Source organism: Tachysurus vachellii, chromosome 7 (assembly GCF_030014155.1).
Source record: "Tachysurus vachellii isolate PV-2020 chromosome 7, HZAU_Pvac_v1, whole genome shotgun sequence".
NCBI classification, from domain to species: Eukaryota; Metazoa; Chordata; class Actinopteri; order Siluriformes; family Bagridae; genus Tachysurus; species Tachysurus vachellii.
This window is the reverse complement of record NC_083466.1, coordinates 18,633,560-18,653,206: the sequence shown is the minus strand read 5'-3', so window position 1 is coordinate 18,653,206 and position 19,647 is coordinate 18,633,560. Positions and strand designations below refer to the sequence as shown.

The 19,647-nt window shown below is 41.9% G+C and overlaps 1 protein-coding gene across 1 annotated transcript in view; it reads left to right on the top strand.

Moving 5' to 3' along the window:
* The first annotated feature begins 7,350 nt into the window (after positions 1-7,350).
* Positions 7,351-19,647, top strand: part of efnb3b (ephrin-B3b) — a 65,809-nt gene continuing 53,512 nt past the window's right edge. Inside the window, exon 1 of the mRNA XM_060874760.1 lies at positions 7,351-8,722. Within this exon, the coding sequence (XP_060730743.1) occupies positions 8,571-8,722 (152 nt within the window). The 5' untranslated portion in view covers positions 7,351-8,570. The remainder of the gene's footprint in view (positions 8,723-19,647) is intronic.

The following is a 19,647-nucleotide window of genomic DNA, read 5'->3' as shown; positions in this document are numbered from 1 at the left end:
TATAAATTAAACTCATACATGGGTTATTTCTTTCCAGATTTTTTTTTTAGAAGGAATACATGGTGGTATAGTGACAGTGTCCAAGACATCTAATTTGTGGTCATGTAAGTGCTGTAGCCCACTATGTAGTGTGTGTGGCAATACAGCTCTAGCCAACTAAACCATTGCCACAGTCAATAATTCCAGATTTAAATACAGCAGGTCTTTGTGAGTGCAGTTTCTTGTTCTGTACACAAGAGGTGCTGTTTAGGTAAATCATAGAAGGGAAAACAGCAACTAAATCTGTCTTTGCAGAGCTGCTGTGTTGTAATTTTATGGGTTCATTTATTGTTTCCTTTCCACATTTTTTTTTTTTTTTTTTTGGCCAAAATTATTTTTCTCTTCGTATGCTTTATTTATTTATTTTTTTGGAAATACATTGGCATATAGCAAAAACATTGAAGTAAAGCATATTAAATTACATGCACTGTGGGAGGTAAGTCACGCACGTTTCTTACATACATGCTTCACTAACCACAAACACAAAGGCATTTGTTCTTGTATCCGGTGGATCTATTTATTCTTCAATGCTAAGCTGCAGCGGGCTTCTCTTTTACAGTCCGAGTTGCTTAGTGACCAATTTTGGAAAGAAGGAGTGAGTAGAAAGTCAAGTGTGTTTTAAAGGGTCTAATGCTAGAGCTTCAGAAGAGTAAGGGCACTGAAGAGAAGACTTTTAACACAAGGTCCATGGATGGAGAGGATGTACAACATGACCAGGACTCAATGCTGAGTGCATCAGGAGCAAGAGAATGTGCACAGGGCCTTTAATAGTGAAATTAAAAACGTAATAAATAAGCCTAAGCCCTAAACAAATTTGTACACTTTTGATTTTGTTCTTAAGTGAATTACTTCAGTTGAGTTTAATAGTATTCCTGTAAGAGTATTGCAGCTCTTGTAAAGAACTTTACAGACTTGTATACACTGTTATTGTAGTGTTGTAGTATTGTAATGCCATGGTGCTTACAGTGGGGTCTGGGGACAGACCAGACATCCATGATGTACCTCACTGACTGTGCTGCTTTTTTTATACATCACATGGAGCGGTCTACTAATAGTTCTTTTATTTAGCTTTTGTAGATAAGTACAGGTCTTGTTTCAAATCTATATCTGGATAGGGAAAACTCCGGTTTAAACAGTTTTAATGGCTTGAATACATTTGTACCGCGGTACATATTTGTTCTAATGTTTTCTACAAGTTGTTCATGATAATGTGATAACTGGAGATTCTTTTATTCTGGAAGTGGTCTGTAGCTGCAGAACATCCAAGAAACTTTGGTGCACCAGACTCTGTATGCCTCACTAACAATTCTGTCTTGCAACACTGAGTTTTGACGTGTGGTTTTTTTTATGGTTAGGCCTGAACTGGAACTTTCTTGAAAGCACAATTTTTCCACTTTTAGTACATTTGTGAGTTGGCCACATAGCCCACGTATCACATATTCTACACTTTCATCTCATCCACATTATTGTGTTTGTCACCTGTTTTTTTCCCGTCTTTATCCCTCAGTCTCTCTCTCTGTCCCTACTTCTTGTTTCTCCCACACACTTAAGAAACTTTTGCTGTGTCTCAGCACTTCCACAATAGCATGTTTCCGACCGGAAGGCAGAATAGAACATTCTCTTCTTTGTAACGACCTGAACACAGCCATACGATGACAGTCCCCTAATTGCTAGGCTCCCTCTCCAAAGCTAGACAAATGACTGTGGCATTTTCAAGTGCTGCATACGCCCCCTTATCTCTCTGACGGCCTGGAGTTCGGCTGACTTTCTACAAGCACCCACTCTTTTCGACCTGCCCTTTCTTCAGCCTGGGCATAATTGTTGCTCTTGTAATGTAAAAAGGTAAAAATTGATTCCTTCAGCACTATCTACTATCTCCTCAACCATCATGGATGGTCCCGTACACTTCAGTCCCAAACTCACCCATCATTCTGCTGTGTTCCTTGGTAGACAGTGAGGGTGAAGCCTAGTTATTACTTAGTGACAGCAGTCCAGTGTTGAGCCAGCGAGTAGAAGACAAAGGCCCTGAAACTCCAAGGGGGTGTTAATTCCTTATAATTGCAGAAAATAAAGTAGCAGTTCCCATTCCAGCTCTTAAGAATGACAAGCCAATCCACATTTTTGTTCCAGCCTTAAATATACTAGAAGCAAGTGATTAATCAATCACTGCTGCCAAAGAGAAACAAATGTCTGTTTCTAGAATACAGAATACTCTTAAAGGGTTTTATATTTCCAAGAACTCACAACACAACAGTAGTTGCATTTATATTTGCAGTTATATATACACACACTCACACAGGTACTCACTCATGAACTACTTTATTACAAACACCTGTACACCTGCTTACTTTTGCAGCTTATCCTATCAGATTTATCACATTGCATAAAATCCTGCATCAGAATGGGGAACTATGTGATGTCTGTGACTTTAACTGTGGCACAGTTGTTGGTACCAGATGGGCTGGTGTGAGTATTTCAAAAACTGCTCATCTCCTGGGAATTTCACACACAACAGTCTCTAGAGTTTACACAGAATGGTGTCAAAAATGAAGAAAAAAACTATATATATAATATAAACAAATGCAGATTCCTTATACACCGATCCACTTGTCGCAGGGAGTTTTCATTTGTTGCTGTCACCTCTGATTTGTTCATTAGGGATCTAAATCCACTGGAGGATTTCTATAAAGCTGCATTGTGACAATGCCTGTTCTTAAAAGTGCTGTATCCCATTGAAATAAATCTAATTGGGTGCCACAATTAGCATCACTACATCACAGCTTAAGGGACCCTGATCCAAACCTCAGCTTGGGTTGCTTTTACCTCCCAGAAAATATGCAAGTGAAAACATGCCAGAAAACATGCAAACCCTGCAGAATTTATATATAGATTTGCTATGATAAATTGTCCTACATGGGAACATTTACATTTGATGCCTTTAGCTAACCGAAATAACCTTACCACTGCACTTCACTGCTCATTTAACTGTGTATAGTCCTTTCTAAATAAATAATATCAAATCATATAAGAATTGGGGAATTTCAGAAAAATCAGTATAGCTGATATAGCTGATCCACCACTGTGCAGGTTCAGGCCTGTATGTAATCCTGGTTCCATATCCACCGCAACTGCAACCATGACCTGAGGCTTGAGGCTAAAATGTTTACAGTGGATTGAACTGAATTTTGATTAAATAAAACTGAATTGAATGGAGTGAATCGAATCGACCTAGCATGTTTGGGGGCCTGGTTTTGAATGTAACACCAAAGAGCAGAAGCGTATTTGCTTAAGCTTTAAGTTTCAAAACAGCCCCATCAGCTAAATCACAGATAGCACATTATAAGTGCCTTCTGATCAACATAAAATGACTATTCAGCTGGTCCCAGAGTTTAGTTTAGTTATTGAGTGTGAGTGGTTTCTAAAGCGTTGAACTTTGCACTTAATGTACAAATATTTCCAGGATATTCAAGAGTCCAGTTTGGTCTGGCTTCACTAATTACAAACAGCGTAACATGGTCCCAAGCTCGCTTCTCTGTTGCCGTCTAGCTGGAGATGGACTAAAGGTGGTGGTGGCAGTTAGGGGGCTGCCATTGTAGGTTTGGAGCTGTGAGGAGCCCTTGCGTAATGGTCTGTAATTGCTTGTGTAATTGCTCTCTGGGGATAGTGTACAGCAGCCAAGGCCTGAGACTGATCTCATCTTCAAAAACCGAATACATTTAACGCTGCCAGCCCTGATCATCCATCGTTCTCTTTCCTTCTCTCTCTATCCCTCTCTCACTCCATCTCTCTGTATTTCCTCCATCCCACTGTCTCTCCTTGTCTATGTTTCTTTCTACCTTCTGTCACCCTCAATCATTCCCACTAATTCATCATTTACGTCCACCCCCTTTTTCAGGCTCAATCCACTCCTCTTGCCATTTGTCTGCCTCTTGTTCTCATTTGGCTTCTCTCTCTCTGTGCAGAGGCTTAGCGCTCAGTTGCAGGCAGTCCTGTAGGTAGAGCTGCAGACCCAGCTCAGGCCTTGATGTCTGGGATGGAGGGAATGGGTGAAGGATGTAAAAAGGCAGGTAGTAGTGCTGGAGAATAAAGGAATAATTGGCCTGTTTGCACCTTGACTTTTGAGCATATGGGTGCAAGCAAAAGCATAGAGGTTTACCTGATGAGAAGTAAAACCCATTTTACGTTTCTGTAGTTACTTATTGTCCTTTAACTGAAAATATTGTACACTTACTGTAGGCAATGGCATGTACACAAAAACTTGTCTCTGTGCATGCAAACTTTAATGATTAGCTGTATTTAAAATGTACACTGTACCAGACTGGTACAGTGAAATAACAGGTTGTGTTGTGTTGTTGAATCACAGCTCCAAGGGACCCAGTATAATTCTGATATCAGATTACTGCCTGGTGGAGCTTTGCATGTTCTCCATGTGTCTGCATGCCAGCAGGTGGACTGGCTAATATAAGTGTGACTGAGTGTGTGTGTATATATATAAAAGTTATTTTAATAAGTTAAAATACCCCCTTACTGGTCATGTTGTATAAAAAAAATTAACTTTACATAAATCTTCTGTATTTTTATAAATAAAAATCAGTATTCCAAACTGCCATTACAAAAAAAGTATTTTTAATCCTCATTGCGTCACTGATTTATTCAAGAACAAACATTTAAAAAAAGCTAACATTTGTCAGTGGGATATGAGAAGGAATTTCATGTCTGCTTTGATTTACATTATTGTCTCATTAATTTAGAGAACAACAGTTGTGTGGCAAACGATTAGCTAAGATAGCTAGCCGGCTAACAAGCTAAGCCACATGTCACAGGTTGACATATGTGGGAGTTTAGGCTGATTTGTTCATGGATGAATTTAATAATAATCAAACCTATTACCATAAAATGTTGCAATAAGATTTTTCTTTAACATAATCAGGACAATACTTAACCTACTTTCACTTCTTTCTTCTAATTTCAGTCAGACATGTTTTAATGTTTACTTGAGTATATAGCCAAGTATATTCCCAAATCTGAACCCACGTTAGGCAAAAAATGTGTACATTACAGGTTAAAATTTCAGATCTTGTGCAGTATATTCAAATAAAACGTATATACAAATAAAGTCAAACAGAACAAACGAATTTATTTGAATATCTTTGAGAAAAAGACATTTTCGTCCAAGTCGAAAATATTTTTTGCAGGCTATCATTCACATGATATCATGAAATCCTGTTGAAAATATGTTTCCAGTGAAACACATCACTCATTCAAACATTACTGGTTAAAGACACTGGCCTTTGGATACAGTGATTGTACTGCAATACAGGGTACTGTCTGCTTTGTTGGTCACAGACTGCATATAGGGTATGCGAGGAATAATTATCTAGGTCAATTTTGCTTTGTCTTGTCAGTCATCTGATCCATCTGTGTGTGATTCCCTGGCGCGCTTTCTAATTCACACAGGAACGTGTAAGGGAGTGTGTATTGATAGCATTCCAGGGTGTAAGGGAGGAGTGCACGAGTAAGGCTCAGAGGGAGAGACAAACTCTACAACACAAACATACGAAGGAGATATCTCAACTTCAGGACAGGCAAGAGTGTGAACAAGCACACACACATCCTTCTCTGCCCCATATAATACCTTACTGAAGCACTATTTCTTCATTAGTGTGTTTCACTTGGCTCTCTATGTCTCTGTTGCTCCAATTCTCTCTGTTTCTTCTTCTCTCGTGCACGCTCTCTCATTTTCACTCTCTCATCACTTTTCCTCATCATTTTTCAAACTTTGTTCTCTCTTATTACTTTTTCCATGACTATTTCTGTTACTTGTGTCCTCATCCAACTTTCTGGAGTGTGATAACTCAGCTGGTTTAAATGTGTACGTGTGTCTGCCTGTGTGTATGCATATGTGTGTTGTGGGTTGCAGCAGCTGCACAACAGTCTGGATGGAGTCTGTAGGGAGTGGATGCGGTATGAGGCAGTGCTTAAGGTCAAAACTCATAACGAGGTCATCATGAATAAATGAACAGCTCTGAAATGGGCCTGGGTCCAATGCAGCATCTGCACCTCACTAAGCTGACCAGCACAACCACAGATCACCCCCCCCTCACATTGTGCCAGCACATCTCCTGACTTTTATTTCCTGTTAAACTTGCTGATGTCATTGCCTTGGCTTCAGCCCTTCAACCCACTTCTCTGGTTTCTCTCTCTCTCATCCAAGGTGCTACAGCCTCCTCATAATCACTGATATTTCCTGCTTGCAGTTGTTGTCGTTTTCCGCCTGTCCGAATCTGTCTGCATCTGCTATAACGCTCACGCTAGGCTACATTCTGCACATTCATTATTTCTTTCACTTTGACATATTTTTCACATCTCTCTCCTCTTGTTCTCTCACTCTCTCCCGTTCTCTCTCACAATGTGCTAGCGAGCTACAGGCCGATTGTTCGTCTGACTTTCTCAAAGCAATAAAACAGGTTAATGTCCAAATGATGTATACTACATTGAGACCACAGCTAATAATGATGTCTTGACATAACATCCAATCCACTCTGACTCTCTGTGAATAACATGTAATTATTAAGACTACACTATATAATTCCAACCTTGATCTCCAACCTTGAATCCTCTGGCAGGTTTTACCTTAAGCCCACAGATTCCTGCCTTAAACAAACTGTGCCCTGCTTATGAGCTAATCGACAGTCCTTCCTGAATTAAAGTGGGTACATTAGTGCAGGGAAAACCCCAAAATGTGTAGAACAGTTGGTTCTCCATGTTTACGTTTGGGAACCTGTCCCCCTTAATAAACACTACCTTCTAAGTAAAGCAGGGTGTTGTACCTCGTGATGTCCACAGTGTGACACTGCAGGCAAAGCTTTCCAGCTTCATCACTTCACTCTCCATTATCCAGAGCCTGGTTCAGATATAATGTAGTTAGTGTGTTACCTGTTACGTCTATTTGCAGCCATCTAACACGTAGGCGTAACTCTCCTGGAAAGGATGTGGACAGAATAAACAATCGTATATTGGGCTTTATTAGCATAATGGCGTATAGGATAGAAAGTAAGTGTAGTGTATCCTATACGCCGCAGGTTATTTGACGGCTCCCATCAAACTAATTAGTATAAATTATGTTAATAATACATGCGCTATTTCCGCTGGGTCCACCCGGGGGCGCACTAACGCTAAAACGTGCTTCTATAGAGCAGGCTGTACTACATTTAAGCGTTATTTAGTACGCTAATGTGTGGTTTCAGACGTGTACGTGTGGATTCTCTGGATGAAGCAGAATAATAAAGTGTTGGTAGAATGGAGCAGGCTTGATAACGCCGCTTCATATTATGTTTAATAAAACCCAAAAGAAAAATATATTGTGTTTGTGCGGCCGCCAGGCGGAAGATAGGGTTTTCCCCCTTTCCCCTCCCTCTCCTTTTCTCCAACAAGTCAGTCTGTCAGCGAGCTAGGACAAATCTCACCACAAGGCTTTTCAGCAGCAAGTGAAGGAGACAAGAGCACGAAGCGCTCTACTAAAGCCATAACCCACGGGGATTTAGCCATCCAGCGCCACCGCCACTTCACCGCACACTGGTGTTCTGCGTTTTGTCTCTCTATTAAGGACATCAATCGATGTGCTAGAGTTTACTAATTATTTCTACTTTCTGTACTTTTTATTCTCATGCCCACATTTGAGACCTACATGCCAGGTACGATCGGTTTCGTCGAAATCCAGTGCGCAAGAGGAAGCCGGAGTCAGTGAAGGACTCGGTGCGCAAAAAGAAGCCGGAGTCAGTGAAGGACTCAGTGCGCAAAAAGCAGCCGGAGTCAGTGAAGGACTCAGTGCGCGGAGGAATAACAAGGAGAGCGCAGGAGAGCAAGTGGAGGAGAGAAGAAAAAGAAGAAGGAAAAGAAAGGCATCGGCGCGGTTTTCTTTCTGAGAATGTAACTTTGCGAGGCCAAAACGCATTTCGTTTTAATTACACATCCATCTGTTGTCGTGCTTTTATTGCTTTATTTTTTGCATCCTTTATCTCTTGGGGGGAAAAAAACGCATCAGAAGACGGAAGGTACGAAAAGGGGTAATGGGAAAGAAGAGAGATCTTGCAGCCGAAGACAGCGCGAGAATTTCAATACAATTAGACTCTTGCCAATTGTAAAGCTGACAAAAACCCGGATTAAAAAGCGACTTGGTGTCAGGATTGCTGCTGTTAGTGGAGTTTTCTTTCCACGACTGATTGAGCCACAGACTTTGATTAAAGAACAAAAAGCCAGCAATTAATAAATTCTAGCCTAGACGTTTTGGGGCTTTCTGTAAAAGTGTGCCTTTACAGAATAATTAGTGGGATTTCATCTGCTACATCTCAGAGCGGATAATCAAAACTCGACATTAATAAAACGTGCCTTTGGTTTTGCGCTGATATCCATGCGGACACATTGCACCTTAACGCACTGACGGATTCCCCCTGTAGCCTTACTGAGCTTTAGGCTTTGTTCCTAAAAGCTTCCTCCTACTGTGTTTTCGGGGAGAAAAATCTCCTTTATCCATGATGTGGGAACGCAGAGCGGGTTCTGGGCTTGAAATGGCGAACCCGAGCTGCGCAAACGCGCTGGGATTTCTGCTCATATTATTGGTGGATTTACTCGGAATCACAGCAACGAACATGGAGCCAATCTACTGGAACTCCATGAACAAAAGGTAAGAGCCCAAGTAAAGCTAAGACAGACATCGTAGACTATAGGATGTTTATTTCCGACTGCTGTGTGGGATTTGAAGTGCTTTGTAGCGCAAAATCCCTTCAAACGCCTGGACTCTGAAACGCGTCTCTGGCACTCGGGTATAAATAAGTGTCAGGGTGGGTTAGAGAGACATGTCCTCTTAGTGCTTAAACAGAAACACTGCACGAGTTCTGAGCATCAGTGCAGACTCATAAACGCCACATTTCATCCACTGTGGACGGCTGGGACGTTTTACGACACGTTTATGGATGCGTTGGCTTTTATAGCCGCACTCATTTAGATCCTGTCTGTCTGCATTAAAGTGTATGGAGAATGTTCACTGTACAGTGTTCACCCCTGCTTCTAATCATTCTCATCTGTTATTAGAAACGTTAAAAACAACAAAGAAACAACTGAGAATTTTAGTGCAGGAAAATGAACGCGACCTGCCCATCTTATTTGGATCTATACATTTTATGATTATATATATATATATATATATATATATATATATATATATATATATATATATATATATATATATATATATATATAGCGCCTTGGCGCCTATATAGCGCTAACTAACCACCTCGTAAGGATGTTTTAACTAATAGATCATTTCTAGGTCTGAAATGTTACATGTATAAAATGACAACTATTTTTGTGTGCAAAAAAAACATCCATCCTTGTCATCCTCATGCAATTTATCTCTATTTATCAGTTTCCTCTTTAGCCAAAGTAGAAAGGCAAAGGTCTAACAAATGCAATGATTTTATTATGTGAGCTTTTCTGGGCTATCTGAGACTTTGACCAGGATTTACACAAGCAAAACACAAGCAAGTCAAAATCCTGCCTAAATAACAGACAACACAGTAGTACGGCATGGTAAATGGTATTGGAGCAGTTTCTAGTCTAACTGGAGTTTTATGGAAGGGCAGAGCATAATGTGTAGCAGCCCCCTACACACACCCTTTGTCATTATCCGCTTGTTTAAGTGGACACCCGGCGTCACGGGACTACTTCTAAATCGGTGTGTGGGTTATGAGGGGCTATTAGTCAGGCCATGGAGCTCCTGAAAGACGGGTTCTCTGTTTTAATGTGACTGTCGGGGGGGAGAAAGCAAAAGAGTGTGTGTGTGTGTGTGTGTGTGTGTGTGTGTTGGGGGAAGTTTCTGCGTGACGCGTTTAGTGCGTGACCCAGAGTGTGCGGTGATTACCGCAGTTAATGTTTTACTTGTTTGATTTCACACGGCTCAAATCATTTCTCTTCTTTCTTTCCTTTAGCAACTCTTTTTCAATCTGCAACAACGCGCTACACTCCAACATAAACACACACACACACACACTTGTTGGGTGTGAGTCACTGAACACTGCACAGGCCAGAACGCGCCACTTAGATTAAAAGTAACCATATGCAGGTCATTCTGGCCTGTAATTAATATGACCTTAATGTGACTAAAAGCAACCATATGGAGGTCATTGTGGGCTCTGCGGCATGTTTAATTATGAACTTGACACCCCTTTAACTTACCTTCAATTAAACATTCTCTTCTGATTATATTTCCTCCTTATCATAATTTGTCCCTCTTCTTTCCTTGACCTCTCCTCATTTTTGTTGTTGTTGTGATGTTCTTGCCATTCCATGTGTTCAATTAAACCCACTTGTAGCAAGTAGCAGTAAATGATCACACTCAGCCAGTAGGGAGAGAGGGATGAGAGGACCAAAGACTAGGGGAGCAGCAGGGGGCATCCTTCCATGTGTAGAAATCGATATCATTTAAGGCACGGATGTCAGTATGAGTTAGGTTTAAGAAAACGCAAGTGCAGCACAGTGATCACCTTGAGGACGACTGCTGAGGGCGAAAAGAAATCTATATGGGCCAAAAGTGTCAATTGTAGACACCGAAATTGAATAAACCGTCACAATTGATATTGTACGATGTAGCTTTGGGCTGCGTTGTGGAGGTGGCTAACAGTCTAAGTAGAGTAATCGTGTAGGTCTTGTATTCGCTCTAATGGCAGATCAGTGACGCAGGTATGAAAGAGCCTGGACATTAGCTGTGCCTTATGACCTGCTGACCTCCATTGTTCACATAATTCCCCATCAGCACCATCACCATCACCAACTAGAGACATGGAAGTGTTTTGGGACGCTTATTTTTTTTTTAACTGTCATTTATGGAAGGACTGTAACAGATCTCATCTCCCCATATTTATTTTGTAGGCAGAGTGTAAGATTGACTTATGAATAATAAATTATGGGGATGATCTTGAATAATGGTACACTAGAAAAAAAGTTCCCTTAAGGATTTGTTGAATAATTAAGGATTTTAGTTTCCTTAAATGGCTCTGCATGGGATTTTATGAGATGAAAACACGCAATTTTATCAGTACAAAATAACAGGTCACTTGTGATTTGTAGTCTTATTTCACAGCACAACCCAAGTGCAAGGTCTTAGAGGTCATATGGTGTCTATAATATATTTCAATTCAGATGCACATTAGTATAGCTTTCAGAGACTTCAGGGACAATTACACTCTTTTTTTTATGTAGTGTTAAATAATTAAATAAACCGTGTGTCTTAAGGCTTAGATAAGCTGTTGTGTATTTTATTAAATGCTTTCAGGGGTTGCTTGCATGTCACCATCCTGTTACTGCTGGTGGTGACTTGTATTACAACTATTTTCCCTCAAACACATTAACATTTAATCCCCTCCAGATTTTCAACAATTATTTCATAGGCAGCTAATTAGCTCTGGATAAAAAGCTGGGGATTGGGGCTAAATGTATCAACAAGAGGTTAAATAGAGAGGATAAGACAGAGAGAGAGAAAAAAGACAGAGAGACAGACGAGAATAACTTTTTTCTGTCAGAATGAGATCATCATCTGTACAACACAAAAGCACAAACTTGCTTGTTTTAAAATCATACAAAAAAGTAGTCTGTAAGAGGTTGTTGGGTCAATTATATTTTAAAAACTATGATTGGGGAAAGAGAATGACAATAAAAAATAATGTAAGAGCGGATTAATGAATTACGGAGAGGACATTTTATGGGGCTTGTATATAGCTTTGGGTTTGTGCAGCATCATTAATTTGTGTAACTGAATTGTATTGGAGTTGATCTATTGTGGCTTGAGGACTGAGGCCAATTTCTATTAAAGTGCCATGGTCAAGGCAAATTAGGTTTTTATTCTGTGAGAGCAAAGAGCGCAACAGTGTGTAGCATCATCTAAATCTGCAGGGAGAAAAGCTGTGTGTGTGTGTGTGTGTGTGTGTGTTTGTGTGTGTGTGTTGTTATGTGGATAAATTAGTCTTTGGGTGGGTGTACTTGTGTGTGGAAAATAAATAGTGATGTTTCAGCTTTTCTATTGTTTAATGTCTGTCTGAGGCCCTCACAATGCGTAGTCATGGGTGTGTGTGTACGTGTGTGTGTTTGGGGGAGTGCTGGAGGCTTTACGATACTTCAGCAAAAGAAGCTGTGAAAATGGCTCTCAGCTGATGTGGCAGAATATCTGCATTGTGCCAGCCATCTGGTCAAATACACACACACACACAGTTTAGAAACCAGTGAAGAAAACTAGGAGTGTGTTTATGAGGTCTTGTACACACTTGTATCACAACACAGCAAGATATACACAGATACAGATCATGAGATTTCTAAAGCGGCTGTGGGAGATGAGACATGTTATCAGTTATAAGTGTTCCCACACACACTGATGCAAAGCGGTAAACATTCTGCCACTTGTGCAGCGCTGGGCAGAGCCGTAGATGTGAGAACACCCTGGAGGCACGGCCTTGTGTACCTTCACTGCATGCTGCTCGAGAGCATGTGTGTGGTCCCTGTGATTGTCTCTCATCGCCTTGCTGTTTGTCTCTGCGTGAGTGCGTGCCTAGCAGCCGCTAGCCATCAACCCCCAGACAGCCGGCCTCTTCACCCCAAACCATAACAATCAAACTCGGATGAGCAGAAGTCGTGTAAAAAGAGAGGAGCTGAATTCCATCTTTTTTTGCACTCACCTCACAGTGCAGCAATAATGTTCACTCATAAAGGGGGACTAGAGCCTCTGAACCACCTGCTATAGATGTTATTGCAGTGTCTATTTTTCCCTCTCTCTTTCTCTCATAGCTAATCCTGTCGTGGTCTTTGAGGTCACATAACTGTTCAGCAGGACTCCCTTGCACTGCGCTGTATGAAAGTGTGTGTGAGAGAGAGATTCTTTTTCTTTCATTAGGTTAGTTCACACAGACTGCTCCGCTAATCAGGATCATCCTCTTTGCCGCCATCCGGGCCATCCAGGGTCAGAGGCAAACACACACAAACACACACACACTCTCTTACTCTCTCTCTCTCTCTCTCTCTCTCTCTCTCTCTCTATCTGTACACTTGTAGAAGCAAAAGAGAAGAGACAGCAAATGGTTACTTCTTCTATTCCCTTTTCCTTTGTTGCTTTTCCACACTTGCATTTTGTGTCTCTTTTTTCTTCCCCCCTCATTTTTTTCTTGCTGCTTCTCTCTCTCTCTCTCGCATGCGCGCGCTCCCTCACTCTCTTTCTCTCTCTCCTCAGCACAGTCTATCATGAGCTCCAAGCTGAGTGGACAGTTTCAGTCGATTAGCCAGAGGCTAACTTCTCCCCACTCCAGTACACACCGGCCATATTATTATAGATTAGCTTGGCCCAATTCAGCCTTCCTTTATTGACTTGTCACTCCGACTGTTGCTCTCTCCCCTCCACCTGTCTCTCACCTCTCTGAGCCACTGTACTGGAGTAAGTTTTGAGAGATTGATCAGAAAGGGATTTTTCAGACTTGAGGAAGTAGCACCTGCCTGAAGAGCAGGGGATAAATAGTTTTGATGGTCTCTCATGTTAAAGAGTTGGGTGTGGTAGAGCAGGCCTGAGGCTGTAAAAGTGTTCAGACTTAAAGCCCTTATTGACTGATCTCTTCACTGTTTGGCTGACTGAATCTTAAGAGCCATTATCAGGCTTCTGCTATGCATGACTGACTTCTGAGGCCTGTAGATTAGAGCGAATCAGTTTATTGGGCCATTGGACTGCTACGCTGAACCTTGGCATATCCTAGCTCAACACTTCAAAGACACACAGACATGCAGTTATATGAATGGAATTTAGGGTCACATCTTTGTGTTTTAAAACATTTTCCATGCACAAAGTTACTTGAACTTTCAGTGCCAGGACTTCATTTTTCTACTGGCTGCTGGTTTAGTCCAGTCTGTGATGTCTGTGATATCTGCTCAATAAAGATACACGCAGGAATGAATGATAGTGGATGGGCTTAGAAGAATTGTTTAGTTCTGATTGGGTATTTCTATGTTTGAATAAAAAACATGCATGTTTAATAAAAAAACTCTTCCTTAGGCCATCCTTAAAAATATTCTTGTTTGCCGTAACCCGACCGACCCTGTCAATTTAGGACCGACTCAATTATTTTATTTTTTTTGCTTTAAGTCCGACCGACTTGCCGGTTGTAAATTTGCGTTAAGACCGACCTTTTTTTTTTACTCTTCAAACTAATACAAAAGCAATAAAATAATATTAACGGGTTCGGGCACCATAATACATCTAAAAAATTCAGTAAAACAGCTCGACACCGCTTTAACCTGGCACGAAGTTCTGTAAAAACTGTGCCCAGCATCAAGGTTTGCAATGATGCGCCCGAAGGCACGGGTTGAAGACCCAGTCAGTGACGTCACGATATGCTAATTTGTTAATAATATGCTAATAATGCTAATTTAAAGGTCATACCTACGTAATCACCATCACCAAAATTTGTACTTTTTTTACATTGAAACTTGAAAAAAAAAAATATAGACCTACCTACCGACCCTTTTTTTTTTACTGTTACTGCAAACCAAAATATTTTTAAGGATGGCCTAATCCTGGACAAATGCTTTATTTCCCATAAAGCGAACCAGATCATTAAACCAAAATGCTTATTTTCTGATGTTTAGTGTGACTAAGTTTGTAGTATGTGTATGACATACAGTCATATTTTAATTTTGTGTGTCCGGAATAAGTCGTTAGCGGTCAAGGGCCTCAAAAGGAGGACAAAACAGTGACGTTGATACTCCTCCACCTGGAGGCTCACTCCACTCAGGAGCGACTTGTGCTAATTGCCTGTGCTCTATAGCACTATATCTCTTCTGTATCACGTTCAATTTGAAGGGCCTGCTGATAAGAGTCATTAGTGGGGCAGACAGTAGTGTGCGAGAGAGAGAGAGAGAGAGAGAGAGAGAGAGCTATCTTCCCTATACTGGGATCTGAGTGAATATCCTGATCATAAAGATTCATATCAAGACAAGCTTATCTCCAGCTCACTGCTGTAATGACCCAGGTGTGGGAATCCCGATTTGTAAAGCTGTGTAGTATGAGAACTCCTGCCCCCCCAGCTGCTGCCTCCTTGGGGTAAGTTTGTATGTCTGTTTGTGCTGAGCTTAGCTTGTGTGTGTGTGTGTATGTGTGTGTGTGTGTGTGTGTGTGTGTTTGTGTGTGAAGGAAGAAGCCAAACCAGATTTATTTGCATTTCCCTGCTCCCCTACAACAAGAAGGCCATAACCCTACCCGTTGTAGACAAAAGGAAAAACGATTAGTGATGGAATGAGGGGTATCAGCACATCTATTCAAAACGCACAGACATTTACGTAGAGCTCTTTGTGTACAGTGTTCAGAGGCGTCTGGCGGCGTTGTTACAGTGATAAAGTGTCTCCTGAGTTTGACTAGAACATGATAGTAGGTATTGTTAATGTCGGAGCTAAAAATACTTTGACACAGAGTTTGTGCTTGGTGTAGATGTCTGTTTGCGTTGCCAGAACACGCCGCCAAAACTGGTTTTAGTAACATATGAGTAAATCAAGTGGGACCAATGAACTGTGTCTGCGTGTGAGAGAGACAGCTCCTAATTGTCATTTGAGGGGGCTGGGATTTGACATGACCCACTTGCAGAGCATGAGAGATGGTCAGTGGATCATGACCCTGTAGACTTCCTGCTTGGCTTCGTACAGAGAACAGACTGAAAAGCTCACAATACTGCTGACAAGGCGAGAGCCCAGTTCCTGTCTAAAGCGAGAACACTAACACTTACTCACTCTTTAGCGTATCCATCATGCGTGGCAGCTCAAATCCGATCTCTGATCTCCAGGCCCTGAAGTTTCCTGACTTTTTCATTGATTGCTTTTTCCTGCATAAAGTTTAATTGAAGTCACATTAAGTGCCATTAAAAGGGTATTACTGGGGGAGTAGCTTATGGTAGTTCTAAGAAGCACAGCTGTGCGTAGATGTGATGATTATTCGTTCGGTCAGCGATTCTTACAACAGAGCACTTTTCTAATTTTGGCGGGAAAGGTCTTCTCATAATCTAGAGGTTTTTAATAAGATATCTCACCCAATAACAAGCAGTGGTGGACCATCACCATTCAACCAGAAAAGAAGGAGGAAAAGAAGGCATCTCTTATCACGTGTCAATTCTGAAAGCTCCACCTTTTCCACTAGCACTCAGATCTTCCAGCCTTAGTGGTTTGGGGGGCGTGGCCCTAGATTGACCCCTGACAAAAGGGTCTATATTTATTTAAATTTGAACTTTCAAAACAGCTCGCTTCAGCTTCGTCTGCCAAAATGTGCTGACTACTTTTAAGTGTCTACGGAAAGGGAAGTAGTAAACAGGCGGCCTCTGGATCGGGATGAGGCCTAGTTTCGAGTTGCTTTCAGAACGCCCCCGTCGCTCACAGAGGCAGCTGCGAATCATTATTCTAATGCTTTTTTTGTCTGAGTTGGACTGCTTTTGGTAGAAATGAGAACTCTGTTGGACGGAGTGCTGCAGGCGAGAGCGGAGGAGCTCTGGCAGACGGGTTGCATTCGTGGTAAGGACTTGCAACTCGAGTTTGGCCCACAGCCGCCGTCCTGCTTTAATATCACTTCAGGGTTTCTTCTTCTGATTCGTTAAATGCATCCCAGAAGCCCTGTGCTATGCATCAGAATTCACTCTGCTTCGAGTTTTACTCTTTTTTTTTTCCCGTTTTTTTGCTGTTGTTCTTTTTCTTTCTTTTCTGTGAATAGCGTTACACGCACATGCATGCTGGTGAAAAAAACATGTTATCGCTCTGAGTGTTGGATAGAGTCCAATGTCAGGGGTTAAATTTCCTCAGAGGTTCACCCCCCATCTCTCTCTCTCTCTCTCTCTCTCTCTCTTTCTCTATTCTTTAGTAGCGCAACACTAGTTTTTCTACCTTTGCCCCCTTTTCTCTCTTTCTTTCACACAAAAGGCCCTAGTTCGCAGCTCACAGAAACATGTCTCCAGCACACACACATAGTTTGGTGATTACAGTCTGCCTGAGTCAATCACAAAACACGATTTCTTATCCTTATGTGAAACCCCCCTGTGAGTGTGTTTACTTCCGTATCCTCCACCCCGTCTATTATGTTACAGAGTTGGCAATGCTGTGCATTTGTGTGTCTTAAATTGCTGTCTGTGTTTCTTCACTTTCCTTTTTGTCTGCTCATTCTGTGTGGTTTGACTGGTTAGTGCCAGTCCCACCATCTCTCTCTCTCTCTCTCTCTCTCTCTCTCTCTCTCTCACTCACACACACACACACACACACACACACTCCCCTTTTCCCTCTGAATAATTCTGATTTCAAAAGCCACACTGAATAGGCCTGATTGCCTATCAACGTGGTGTCAAAGTAATTTAGCGGCGCTTGTGAAGGTCTGTGAGATTTCAACCTGCTTATGAGCCGTTCTCTTTCCTTCCCATCTAAACGACCAGAAAATCAATCATTCCTTCCTTACCTTTTTTCCTTTTCACCTCCTGTGCTTTTCTTTCTTTTCTTTTCACCTCTCTACATCTCTCTCTCTCTCTCTCTCTCTCTCTCTCTCTCTCTCTCTCTCTCTCTCTCTCTCTCTCTCCATCATTCTCTCTCTCTCTCTCTGTTGGAGGGCATCTGTAGAGCTCCAGCACCACGGGAGAGAAAACAGAAGGAATGGTGTTCTTTCTTTTCTCTGTCTCTTTCTCTCTCACTTGTGCATTTTCTTTTTCTTCTTTTTCCTCTCTTCTGAAAGAAAATGGGGCCTGAATAATGCCAGTAGTAGGGGGATTTGGGGGTGCAGGGTGGTGGAATGGGGCGGGGGGTTGTACACAAAGACACAGCAATGCCACAAACCCGGTCCCCGGCTTTCTAATGCCTGTGTCTGTTTGATGGATGTGTGTGGTTCTGATTATGTGCGTTTGTGTGAGCATGTATTGATGGTTTTTCGGCTGCAGTAGCCTTGTTTGTTTCAGAGTTAGATAGATGGCGAGGCTTTTTTCTCCGTGCTTGTTCACGTCATGGAGTGACCCCACGTGTTTCTAGTTTCCCATGTGCTGTACACTCTGTACACTCTCAACACCCTCAATGTGTGTTGGGTTTCAGGTTTTAATATTCAAGTGGCTGTGGCATGTGCATGTGATTTTAACTCACTATAGCAGGCTTTCTAGTGTGTGTGTGCGTGTGTGTGTGTGCATGTGTGTGTGGGTGTGTGTGTTTGTGTGTGTGTGTGAGATAAAGAATCCTGCAAGAACCCTATATTGCTGAAGCTGTAATATATTTGACTACTGTAATCCCACATCATGAGATGCTCACGTAAACATCCAACACACACACATACACACACACACACACACATACACACACACACACGCACACACACGCACACACACACACACACACATACACACGCACACACACACACACACTCACACACACACATGTTTATGATGATGTTGAGGCTTTTTCTAAACCACTTACTCACTTACACACACACATGTGCATGCACACCTCAAAAAATGAGAGCAACTCGATACAGTTTCATGTATCAAACACATCAATCACAATCAATGCACATCTGAGGTTCCGTCTGTGCAAATGAACATGTTCTTCAGTTTCTCCTAGCTCTCTCTCTCTCTCGCTCTCTCTCTCTCTGTGTCTGTCTTTCTCTCTCTCTCTCTCTCCACATGGCCATCTGTAAACAGATCTAATATACTCAGATAGTCCACTTCACAGCGCTCTGCTGTTGAGAGGTCTTGCCAGCTCTCTGTCTATGTTAAGATATTGAGTTTCATTTATGTTTGGAATATAAACAGCCTACAGAAGGGAACGCTCTTTCTCTCTTTCTGTCACTCTCACGCACACACACACACACTCTCTGGGCCTTGTGTTCTTTTACGACAGGAGTACTGTTGACTTGCGTTCGCAAGGAAATATCAGATTATAAAGAACAACACTGCTACCTTTTCCTCTGCCTTACTGTGCCTTGCTGCACTTGTTTTTACACAGCACCTTCCTAACAGACCCACTGAGATCAGAATCGAATGATTGACCAGCTCTCGTCATCCCAGTGCGTGTGAGGTTGTTTTTGTGTGCGTCTGCTTTAGCCAGACTTCTCCTCTTTATACTAGCGTATTAAGGGCGGCATTTGCAAACCAAAAACCATAAACAAAACAAAGAAACCTGTTTCTGAATGGAAGTGTGCGTAAGGCTAGAGGGAAAACAACAGAAAATGGCCTGTACCACTTGACCCTGTTTTATGGGGGTGTGAGCGATGGGTGGATTATCCCCTGGCACCGCTCACGTGTACCCCCTTCAACGGCGGCCCAGTGTGTCGCACTCTGCTGTCAATCACTCCACAAAGCTGCCTGTTCAGGGATTAGGAGCCTCTGTTCCTCAGTGTAGAAAACTGCACCCCATCCCCACATCCCTCTCTGTTTTTTTTTTTCAACCGTGCCTCCTCTATAAAGCTCAGAAGTTCTGCAGCTTTTCCCAATTCCACAGGTTTTTCTGCCTTTCATCCCATCTCTATCACTGAAACCTTGCTATTTCACCTCGTCCTTCTGTTCTCTCAGGCCCTGCAGGTTC